Below are 11,585 nucleotides of genomic sequence, written 5' to 3' on the forward strand. Positions count from 1 at the left end.
CAGCGACACGCAGGGCTGTCCAGCCGGCGAGCGCTGCCGCGTCCAGAACGGCCTCCTGGGCTGCTATCCCGACCGCTTCGGGAGTTGCCAGGCGTCGGGGGACCCGCACTACGTGAGCTTCGATGGCCGGCGCTTCGACTTCATGGGCACCTGCACCTACCTGCTGGCCGGCTCGTGCGGCCAGAACGCGGCCCTGCCCGCCTTTCGGGTGCTGGTGGAAAATGAGCATCGGGGGAGCCAGACCGTGAGCTACACGCGTGCCGTGCGCCTGGAGGCCCGCGGCGTGAAGGTGGCGGTGCGCCGGGAGCATCCCGGGCAAGTGCTGGTGAGCGCCAAGCAACCTGGGTCCAGCGGAGGAGGAGGGGCAGGCATTTCTCCCAAGAGTGGGTGGGGCTGTTAGAAGGCCTGTGGTCAGTGAGGAAGCCAGGGCCCCAAGCAGGCGCTGCTGCCTCTCCTTGACTGTGTGGCTGTGGCTCCCCGGCCTTAGTTTTGTCCTCTGTCAAATGAGAAGGTGCCTGGGTAGAAACCGCTTCACAAGGTGGTGGTGAGAATTTGCCCGGTTAATATTAGTAGGGTGTTTAAAAGACCCTTGAGGCCCAGCGGATGTTCAGTAAATGTTAACTTAATATTGTGTCGATGTGAACCCTCCAAAGTTATAGATTTGTGCATTTTAGGGTTGATTTTCAGAGGGTAAGGCGACCTGTAAAAGGTCGGGAACTAGAGGTGTGTGCGTTGGGAGGTGGGGGTGAGAGGGGAGAGCGCAGAGAGCAGCGTGCTCTGGGCAGAGGGCTCTCAGGGGGCCCACCACCCAGCAGACGTCAAGAGCCACTGCTTTACTCTTTTAAAAAAAGATAAAAATCGGGAGGTGGGGTTGTTGTAAAATTCACAACAATAAGTTGATAATTATTATCGAGAAGGTTGGGGCAGCAGCTCAGGCTTTCAGGAGGAAGATGAATGGGAAATGGAAAACCAAGGGAATTTTCCATGTGCCAGGCACTGTGCCAAACACTTTACAGGCCTTAACTCTTAATCCTGTAAATCCAGCGCTGTTGGAGTAAAGGAAATTCTGCCCATAAAGCCTAGTGTTTGACATGGAGAAGCCCCTTGATAAGCAGAGGACATAAATGCCAGTATTTATGTTCTCACCTCTCTGAAAAGACATTTAAGTGGAGGCTTGGATAATAATAGCCAACATATATTCTTACTCCTATGTGTTAAATGCTTGACCTACAGTAACTCAATGAATTTCTACAGCAACCTTGTGAAATAGCTGATCTTGTTAGATGAGGAAACTGAGGCATAGAGAGGTTAAGTGACTACTTACTCAAGGGTACACAGTCAATGAGTGGCAGAGCCAGGATTTGAAGCCAAGCTTCTCCAGAGTCCATACTCTCAAACACTACCTTCTATTGCCTCTCCCGAAGAAAGAGATGGAACAGGCAGGGAGATAAGTGGATGGACAGGTGTTCCTGCTAGAAAGAACAGCAAGTGCAAAGACTTCGAGAGAGGAACAAACATGAGAGGTAGAGGAACAAACATGAGATGTAGAGGAACATCATGGAGGCCAGTGGGGCTAGAATAGAGGGAGAGAGGGAAGAATGAGGTAGGGGATAATGGAGGGGATTGCTGTGATAGAGGCATTTGATTTAAGTTAAAAACTAAAAGATGAGGAAGAGACAACCAGGTGAAAAGTAGTTATTCCTAGGCAGGGGGAACAATAGGTGCAAAGGCTGAGGCTGGACTGAGCTTGAAGAGTGTAGAACAGCATGGGGCCAATGAGGTTGCCCCTGAGAGAGTGAGATTAGGAAGATGGAATACAGAGGCTGCTAGGAGATGAGATCAGAAAAGTGGGGACAATCAGGGCCTGGTGGGTAGAAGGGTTCTATTTTAAGCTGAGAGGTGAAAGAGGCCAGGCAAAGAATAGGGATGAGGAAGAGGGTAGAAATGTGGCAGTGAAGGGTACAGCAAGTGCAAAGGCCCTGAGGCTGGGCTGAGCTGGGTGAGTTCAGGAGAATATCAAAATGCCTGTATGACTGGAGTTTCAGGGGTGGGAAATGGGATAATTAAGTTGAAGAGTAGTGGGGCTCAGATCATCTAGGGCTTTTTAGGCCATTGTAAGGGGTTTGGAGCAAAGCTGACACCTAAAAGGTGAAGTAGAGGTGGCCAAGTGAAGAGTGATGGGTGGTATTCTAGGAAGAGGGCAAAGCACGTGCAAAGGCCCTGAGGTGGGAATGTACTTGATATGTTCAGGGAGACATCGAGGAGGCTAAGCGAGTGAGGTGGTAGGTGATGCAGGCACAAAGGTGGAGAGAGCCAAGGTTAAGCAGGACCTTCTACAGTAGGGACTTGGATTTAAGCCAAGTACTGAAGGATGAAGGGAAAGCAGCCAGGACAAAAGTACTAGCTGATGTTCTTGGCAAAGTGAAAAGGCCCTAAGGTTAGACTAAACTGGGAGAGTTAGAGGAATATCAAGAAAGCCAGTGTCGCTGGAGCAGAATGAGTGAGGAGGAGGGTGTGAAGAAGTGAGGTCAGGGAGGTCATGGGGAGACAGAGTCTGAAGGCTTTGAAGGCCATGAGTTAGGGATTTGGATTTAAGTTGATGATTGAAGTATGAAGAGAGGTGAATGGTGTGCTAGGCAGAGGGAACGGCAAGTGCAAAGGCTCTGAGGTGGGACCAAGCGTAATGTGCTCAAGGGAATAGCAAGAAGCTGAGACTAGCTGGAGCTGATTGAATGAGGGTTGGGCTACAGAGCCATGAATACACCCCGACCCCTTGGCTCTCCTGCATCTCTACCCAGGTGGATGGCATCCTTCAGTACCTGCCCTTCCAGGCAGCCGATGGGCAGGTCCAGGTGTTCCGCCAGGGCCAAGATGTAGTCATTCGCACAGACTTTGGCCTGACTGTCACCTATGACTGGAATGCCCGTGTGACTGCCAAGGTGCCTGGAAGCTATGCCGGGGCCCTGTGTGGGCTCTGCGGGAACTTCAATGGGAACCCAGATGACGATCTAGCTCTGCGGGGTGGGGGCCAAGCTGACAATGCACTGGACTTTGGGAAGAGCTGGCAGGAGGAGACAAGGCCCGGTTGTGAAGCAACCAAGCCAGGTGACTGTCCCAAGCTGGATTCCCTGGTGGCCCAGCAGCTGCAGAGCAAGAAGGAGTGTGGGATCCTTGCTGACCCTAAAGGGCCCTTCCGGGAGTGCCACCGCAAGCTGGACCCACAGGGCGCTGTGCGCGACTGTGTCTACGACCTCTGCCTGCTCCCAGGCCAGTCTGGGCCACTGTGTGACACATTAGCTGCCTATGCTGCTGCATGCCAGGCCACTGGGGCCACTGTGCACCCCTGGAGGAGTGAGAAACTTTGCCGTGAGTACGAGTAGTGAAAACTGGGGTCTCAGTCTTGTGTGTATTCATTAACATATAACTATCATTAATTCATTTAATTCTTATAACAGCCGTATGAGGTAGGAACTGTGGTTTTGCCCATTTAACAGATGAAGAACCTGAGGCTCAGAAAGGATCAGTTACATGCCCAGGATCGTGACAGCTAGAAAATCACAGATGCAGTAAATATTTGTAAGATGACTGGATACATCTGGTGGCCCTGGGTCTGGTTGCCATATGGCAGTTGTCATTCAGAGATGAGCAGTGGTACTGCCTTTAGAAGGAGCCCGGTTCCCTCTTTAGTTCTTCTTGGTCCCCATCTGGTCTACTTCACTCATGTACAACATCTGATGGCCCCTTGGGTAGTCAATTTGAGACCCTTGCATCCGCTGTGGCTGCAGGAATGGTCTTCACACAGTTTTGCTTGCCTATAAGAGAAGTTCACAAAGCCATGCATCCCTTCACCTGATTTTTACATTTTAAAATTTATTGTTGAAATATAAAACACATGTTTAAATATACATAAGTAGAAGCTTAACCACTTTTCAGCAAGAAAACAAATTTGCATAACCTGTCCCAAGAATCATAAAAAAGAGCATACAAGGCCCCTCCACTGCCTCAGAAGCCCCTCATGCCCTCTTCCTGGCCCTATAACCCAAGAGGTAACCACTATTCTGACATCTAAAGTTTCTGAACTTAATATAAGTGCAAGTTTACATCTGTAGTTTCCATTCCACAGAATAATGAGAAATAATAAGTACCTGTTGTTTTAATTCACTAAGCTTTGGGGATGTTTGTTACCCAGCAAAAGCTTCCTGATGCAGTGATCAAAAAAGAGACTTCAGTGTATATAACTATGTTACAATAGGTTAAATACTGTTGAAACTAAAAACCAGTTCACCAGTTCCTTGACATCATCCAAAACCCAACCTGGGTTTCAGTTTCCCCAGTTCTCTAAGAAAAATGTGTTTTTTTCAGTTTATTTGAATCTGAATTCAGACTAAGCCCACTTTTTTAAAAATATATTTTTATTGATTTCATAGAGGAAGGGAGAGGGAGAGAGAGATGGAAACATCAATGATGAGAGAGAATCATTGACTGGCTGCTTCCTGCATGCCCCCTACTGGGGATCGAGCCCACAACCCAGGCATGTGCCCTTGACTGGAATTGAACCCGGGACCTTTCAGTCCACAGGCTGATACTCTATCCACTGAGCCAAACCAGCTAGGGCTAGGAGTTCACTTTTTGAATAATAAGAATAATGTGTCACGGGGGTGGGGGGTGGGGGGGCGGTGTATCAGGATTTTAGAGATGCGTAGGTGGGGCATGGCCAAAAAAAAGGTTGGGAACCACTGGTGTAGCTGGATTTTCTTGTAAACTGGATATTAGATCTAGAACAGTGCTATTCAATAGAACTTCAGTGATAATGGAAATGTTCTATATGGGAGTTGTCTCATATGGTTGCCACTATCACATGTGGCTATTGAGCACTTGAAATGGGGCTATTGTGACCAAGAAACTAAATCTTCAATTTTATTCCATTTTAATTGCATTACAATTAAATGGCCACAGTGGCTATTGTACTGAGCTGCACAGATAGAGGACTCTCATTGGGTTCAGTTTTAGTTTCTCATTGTTGTTGTTGGTGGTGGGTTTTCTTTTAGGAGTGAGTAGGGTTTGGAGAGAGAAACAGGATTTTTTCTTTACAACATGGCCAAATATTTTAATCTATAGAATTACTACTCCTACTATAGAATAAAAAAGCTAAGAGCACTGCATTCACAAATACACTGCATAGATCACACACACACACACACACACACACACACACACACTATATATATATATACATGCATACATATGTTTAAAATACGTACCACATGTGCACTTGTTACCAATTTGAATAAGGTCACTGAAAACATTACAGATGACCCGAACCACAGTTAAATAAGAAAAAAAATCCTAATTATCAGTATTGGATTAACTGTGATATAATCTGTTTCCCCAGGCCCCACTCAACAGAGGGAGTCTTTGCAGCTGGACCACTTTTGTGTGAATGTGTGTGTGTGTGTGTGTGTGTGTGTGTGTGAGTAGTGTGTGCAAATGCATGTGTGTCAGGAGGTCAACTGTGTCCCCGGAGTCAGGGATTCTCAATTCTGACAGTCACTTTCCTTGCAGCACTGAGCTGCCCGCCCCACAGTCACTACGAGTTGTGTTCCCGTGGCTGCCCACTGTCCTGTGGAGACCTCCCAGTGCCCGGGGGCTGTGGCTCTGACTGCCATGAGGGCTGCGTGTGCGATGAGGGCTTTGCGCTCAATGGTGAGTCCTGCGTGCCCCTGTCCTCCTGCGGCTGCTTGTACCAGGGCATCTATCATCCTCCGGGCCAGACCTTCTATCCTGGACCGGGCTGCGATTCCCTTTGCCACTGCCAGGAGGGCGGCCTGGTATCCTGTAAGCCCTCCACCTGCGGCCCGCATGAGGCCTGCCAGCCATCTGGTGGCATCCTGGGCTGCGTGGCTGTGGGCTCTGCCACCTGCCAGGCATCAGGAGACCCTCATTACACCACCTTCGATGGCCGCCGGTTTGATTTCATGGGCACCTGTGTGTACGTGCTGGCTCAGACCTGTGGGACCCGGCCTGGCCTGGACCAGTTTGCTGTCCTGCAGGAGAATGTGGAGTGGAACAATAGGAAAGTCAGTGTGACCCGGGTGGTCACTGTCCAGGTGGCTAACTTCACCCTGCGGCTGGAACAGAATCAGTGGAAGATCAAGGTGAGAGCAGGGATGGAACCTGAAGGGGGTGGGGGTCCGGGAGAGAAGGTGATCTGTGGGTGGGACCCAGGCAGCACTCAGCCCAAGGTCAGGAGACATAGGCCTCAGAGTGGATGTGGGAGGCGTGGGGCTCCCAAGGCGAGGGCTTGCCAATCAGAGCCCAGAGTGGGGAGCCAAGGGACATGAGACCTGTTTTCATGTGGCTCAGTCTGCCCTCTCTCTGCCCTTTGACTATTCCCTCTGAATGTCTCTCCCACACCGTCTTTCCTTCCCCTCCATCTTCCCCTTCATCCTGGTCCTTGCCCCAGCCACTTCCCTAGTCTCCCAGCCAGTGGCAGAACATGATGCAATCAGAGGTTGGTAAAGTTCAAGGATGGGAAAGGGGTCAAGGACAGAGGATGATCTGTGGATAACGCCATCACTCCTTAATAGCCACAACCACAACAATAACAGAATTATGGTTTTATACAGCTGACTCCAGACCTTGGCGGCTAAGCTCTTCATACCTACGGTGTCATTTGGTCCTCCCAGCAGTAGCTAGAGTGCCATGATTTGCTTTATTTTTTCGAGGGGAAGTCTCATCACTGGCCCAAAGGCCCCCAGCAAAAGCAGGACTTGAACCCAAGATGGTGTGCCAGGAGACAGCATGCTGGGCCCTGGGTGCTTTGATGCTTTTCTGGTCGAGAAGCATTTGGTCTCAAATGGGAACTGGCATTTCACTTACACTAGAGGGTTTTCCTCAGAGATCCCACTCCAATTCAGGCACACGGCTGTTGTACTAGTAGCAATATTGACGATGAGGATGCTGATGAATAGCTGACTATTTCATGTGCTCATGGATTTGATGTTTATATATAGTCCCTGATATAAGCAAGCTCCTAGAATATCACCTGGCATATTCCTGGCTCAAAATGTATGAGGAGTTGGTGTTGTTATTTTTACCTCATTGAATCCCCCAGCTTTGCCATGAAGTGGGAACTATTAATATTCCCACTATACAGATGAGGAAACTGAGGCATGGGGGGGGGTAAGTCACTTGTCCTTAACCACTGCCCATTCCTGCTTGGGAAGTATGGCTGACTCTATTTAGGAGACTCAGTCAGGAGCATGTCTTTCTCCTACCTTCTCTTCTGATTCCTCACACTTTCAAAACAACCTAATGTTCACTGTGTCTGCGTTTTAAAAGGCCAAGCAAGCACGTTAATCAGAGGTGGATTTACAAGGCTTTGTTGGTGTCCAGCAGCCTTACACTGAAACAAATGATTTTTGGTTCATGGACTTGAAGTCATTTCCCTAGAAATTTAACCTGACTTTCCACTCACTGATGATTAAGGCAAAAACCCTTAGCACCCATTTACTCTTCAAAATAAAAACTCCCAGTCACAGCTATTAATAATAGCAAGTGTTCCCAGAACACCCAACACCCATTCTGTGTCAGATACGCTTCTTAGCACTTTGCAAATATTAATATATCAAGTCCTGACAACAGCACCATGGGGTAAGTACCTCATTCCCACTCAGTAGGTGAGGAAGCAGAAACAGAGAGGTGACCCTCCTGCCCAAGGTCACAGGAAGACTGTAAGGGGCAGAGCTGGTTTGAACCCAGGCAGGTGTCTCTGGAGTCAGGCACCGCAGTAAGTGGTGACTAAACAATGACTGGTAAGGTTTTATTCCATTGAGACCTGGATTAGTTTCTTGTGGCTTAAAACAACAGAAATTTATTTTCTCACAGTTGTGAATGTCAGAAGTCCAAAATCATAGGGCTGCACCCCCTTCAAAGGCTCTAGGGGAGAATCCCGCCTTGTCCCTTCCAGCTCTTGGAGATTCCGGGAGTTCCTTGGCTTGTAACCGCATCTCCCCCACTCCAATCCTTGTATTCATCTTCGCTGGCCTTCTCTGGGTATTTCTGTGTCTTTTCTTCTGGCTCTTATAAGGCCATTTGCCATTGGACAGAGGGCTCACCCTAATCCAGGATGATCCCATCTCAAGATCATTATCCTAATTACATTCACAAAGACCCTTATTTAGAATGAGGTCATCTTCTAACGTCCTGGGTGGACATAGCTTTTGGGGACCACCATTCAGCCCACTCTAAGACCCTATTATAACCAGTTTACAAATATGGAAACTAAGGTCATACACATCTTCAGTGTCAGGCAGGGGCTTGGCTAGGGTCTGCCCTCTCAGAGTATGGCATCTCCTACCTCCCAGGTGAATGGTGTGGACATGAAGCTACCTGTGGTGCTGGCCCAGGGCCGGGTCCGTGCCTCCCAGCACGGCTCAGACATTGTGATCCAGACTGACTTTGGCCTGCGTGTGGCCTACGACCTCATGTACAATGTGCGGGTCACGGTTCCAGGCAACTACTACCAGCAGTTATGTGGCTTGTGCGGGAACTACAACGGTGACCCCAAGGATGACTTCCAGAAGCCTGATGGCTCGCAGGCAGGCAGCCCCAATGAGTTTGGCAACTCCTGGGAGGAGGCCGTGCCCGGCTCTCCCTGCGTGCGGCCACCCACCTGCAAGCCCGGCGAAGACTGCAACCCTCCAGAGTGTGGACCTGAGCTGCAGAGTAAATACCAGCAGGAGCAGTTCTGTGGGCTCCTCACCAGCCCCACTGGGCCGCTGGCCGCCTGCCACAAGCTGCTTGATCCCCAGGGTCCCTTGTTTGACTGTGTCTTTGACCTCTGCGTGGGTGACGGAAGCCAGAACATTCTCTGCAGTAACATTCATGCCTATGTGAGTGCCTGCCAGGCGCTTGGAGGCCATGTCAAACCCTGGAGGAATGAATCTTTCTGTCGTGAGTAAGGGGCAGAGAAGGCAGAGACCAAAGGACAGGGCAGGGGGGGTGGGGGTTGAGGCACAAAAGGAGAAGACCTTGGGCCCTGCACCCTCCTTCCCAGGGGCTCTGAACCACACCCACTCTTTACAGCGATGAAGTGCCCCTCCAACAGCCACTATGAGCTCTGCGCAGACACCTGCTCCCTGAGCTGCTCTGCACTCAGTGCCGCCCCTCAGTGCCCGGATAACTGTGCGGAGGGCTGCCAGTGTGACCCCGGCTTCCTCAGTGACGGCCAAGCCTGCGTGCCCATCCAGAAATGTGGCTGCTACCACAATGGTGTCTACTATGAGGTAGGAACTGGTCATCCTGAGTAGATCTGGGGCCTCATCTTGGACCTGCCCTTCCCACTGCCTATCAACCTCTCAGCCTGTCCACTTGGCATCCTTCCTGTCCCTCCCACCCATCCCTCTTCCACAACCCATGGCCCCACTGTGATCCCGTGTGTCCCCTCCTACCTGGCTCCTCCCAGTTCTCACTTTTGCTTCCTTTGATCAATGTCCCCATGGGGGTGGGAAAGACTTTTGTAAATACGACCTGGCTTCCCAGGTCAAGTTTTGGCTTTGTATCCGGGTCTAGATTTTGTCTCTGTTACACCAGTGGCTAACTCCCTCTGCTGCCCTCTCCCACTCTCACAGCTACTCCTGTTCTTTTGACTTGAATGTGTTTGTCTAAAGCAGTGGTTCTCAACCTTCTGGCCCTTTAAATACAGTTCCTCATGTTATGACCCAACCATAAAATTATTTTCGTTGCTACTTCATAACTGTAATGTTGCTACTGTTATGAATTGAAATGTAAATATCTGATGGGCAGGATGGTCTTAGGCGACCCCTGTGAAAGGGTCGTTCGACCGCCAAAGGGATCGCGACCCACAGGTTGAGAACCGCTGGTAAAGTCTGTCTCCCTCAAAGAATTGTGAGCACCATGAGGACAAGGCCCTCCCTGAAGTTCTCCTCATATGAATTCTAATAATAGCACATCGGCAGATGGTGCTTACTATGTACCGGTTACTGTGTTAAGTGCTGTATGTGTATTTACTATACTATACTATACTATACTATACTATACTATATAAATTTTTCATTATGAAAATTTTCAAATATGCAAAAGAGAACTGTAATAAATCTTCACATACCCATCACTCAGCTTTGAAAAAAAATCAACATTTTCCCAATCTTGTTTCATCTCTACCCACTTTCTCTCCAATCTGTATGATTTCAAGAAAATCCTTCTCATTTCATCTGTGCTTTATATGTATTGCTAACTCAGTTATACTTTCATAGGTAGGTGTAACTATTATCTGCAACTTACAGATGTGGAAACTGGGGCATAAAGAAGTTGAGTAACTTGCACAGAATGATATGATTGGAGCAGAGCAAAAACAGGCTTCAGACCCAGGCGGTCTGCTCCAGAGCCTCTGCTCCTCTTCACTCTGATACACCATTTATCCGAGGCAGCAGATATTTAGTGGCTATTTTGTAATAAACAAATGAGTAAATGAATGAAAGTGAGTGAATGAATGAATTGAACCCCAAGGCCATGTGGTGCCTTAGTTTCACACACAAGGGGCCACCCTGATGAAAGATGTCCCTTTCCTGTCCTCTGGATCCCGCTGTGCCCAGATCACCAGATGCTGGAGTCAGAGGGCACAGATCCCGCACTGATGACTGTGCCCGCTGTCCCCACAGCCAGAGCAGACGGTACTCATCGACAGCTGCCGGCAGCAGTGTGTGTGCCATGCTGGGAAAGGCCTGGTGTGCCAGAACTACAGCTGTGAAGCGGGGCACGTGTGCCAGTCCGTGGCAGGCATCCTGAGCTGTGTCAAAGGTGATGGGCTAGGGCTGGGGCCGTTGTGACTTGGAACAGAGCACAGCGACTCTGGAGCTGAGGGTGGGTGACCTGGATTGTTATGGTGGCAGGCACAGAGGACTAAGGATTGAGGTCTCAGACCTGGGACCCCTGGGCTGGGATTCCCAGGGCCATGGGCAGAGGCCCCCCAGGCTGGGAGGCAGGGACCCTAATGGTGGAGTCCAGGCTGTGGGAGCCCTCAGAGCTGGGCAGATGTCAGAGACCCTCAGCATAAGGGAGAGACAGGCAAACATTTTCTCTAAAGGGCCAGATGGTGCTTGGCCAGTTGGTTGAACATAGTCCCATACACCAAAAAGGTTGTGGGTTCCATTGCCAGTCAGGGCACTTACAGGAGGCAACTGATTGGTGTTTCTCTCACACTTTTGGCAACTGATTAGTGTTTCTCTCACACTTTGATCTTTCTTTCTTTCTTTCTTTTTTTCTTTCTTTCTTTCTTTCTCTTTCTCTTCTCTCTCGCTTGCTCTCTCTCTCCTCTCTCTCTCTCTCTCTCTCTCTCCTCTCTCTCTCTCTCTCTCCTCTATCTAAAATGAATTTAAAAAACATCCTTGGGTGAGAAATTAAAAAATAAAAGACTTAAAAATACACCGAGTGGCCAGATGATTATGACCACCCCATCAGTACTTCATTGACACTTCCAAAAATACTGAATATTGAAAACTTCCTAAGCAAATACTCTCAAGGTTTTATTAGTAGTAGTATTTGCATAACTACTTCATTGTACC

The 11,585-nt window shown here is 49.2% G+C and overlaps 1 protein-coding gene across 1 annotated transcript in view; it reads left to right on the forward strand.

The window, feature by feature from the left end:
* Positions 1-11,585, forward strand: part of FCGBP (Fc fragment of IgG binding protein) — a 46,732-nt gene that overhangs the window by 12,542 nt on the left and 22,605 nt on the right. Inside the window, 6 exon segments of the mRNA XM_005868840.1 lie at positions 4-325; positions 2,799-3,366; positions 5,563-6,155; positions 8,367-8,955; positions 9,088-9,287; positions 10,683-10,821. Of these exon segments, the coding sequence (XP_005868902.1) occupies positions 4-325; positions 2,799-3,366; positions 5,563-6,155; positions 8,367-8,955; positions 9,088-9,287; positions 10,683-10,821 (2,411 nt within the window).

This window comes from Myotis brandtii, unplaced genomic scaffold, assembly GCF_000412655.1.
Source record: "Myotis brandtii unplaced genomic scaffold, ASM41265v1 scaffold277, whole genome shotgun sequence".
NCBI lineage: Eukaryota > Metazoa > Chordata > Mammalia > Chiroptera > Vespertilionidae > Myotis > Myotis brandtii.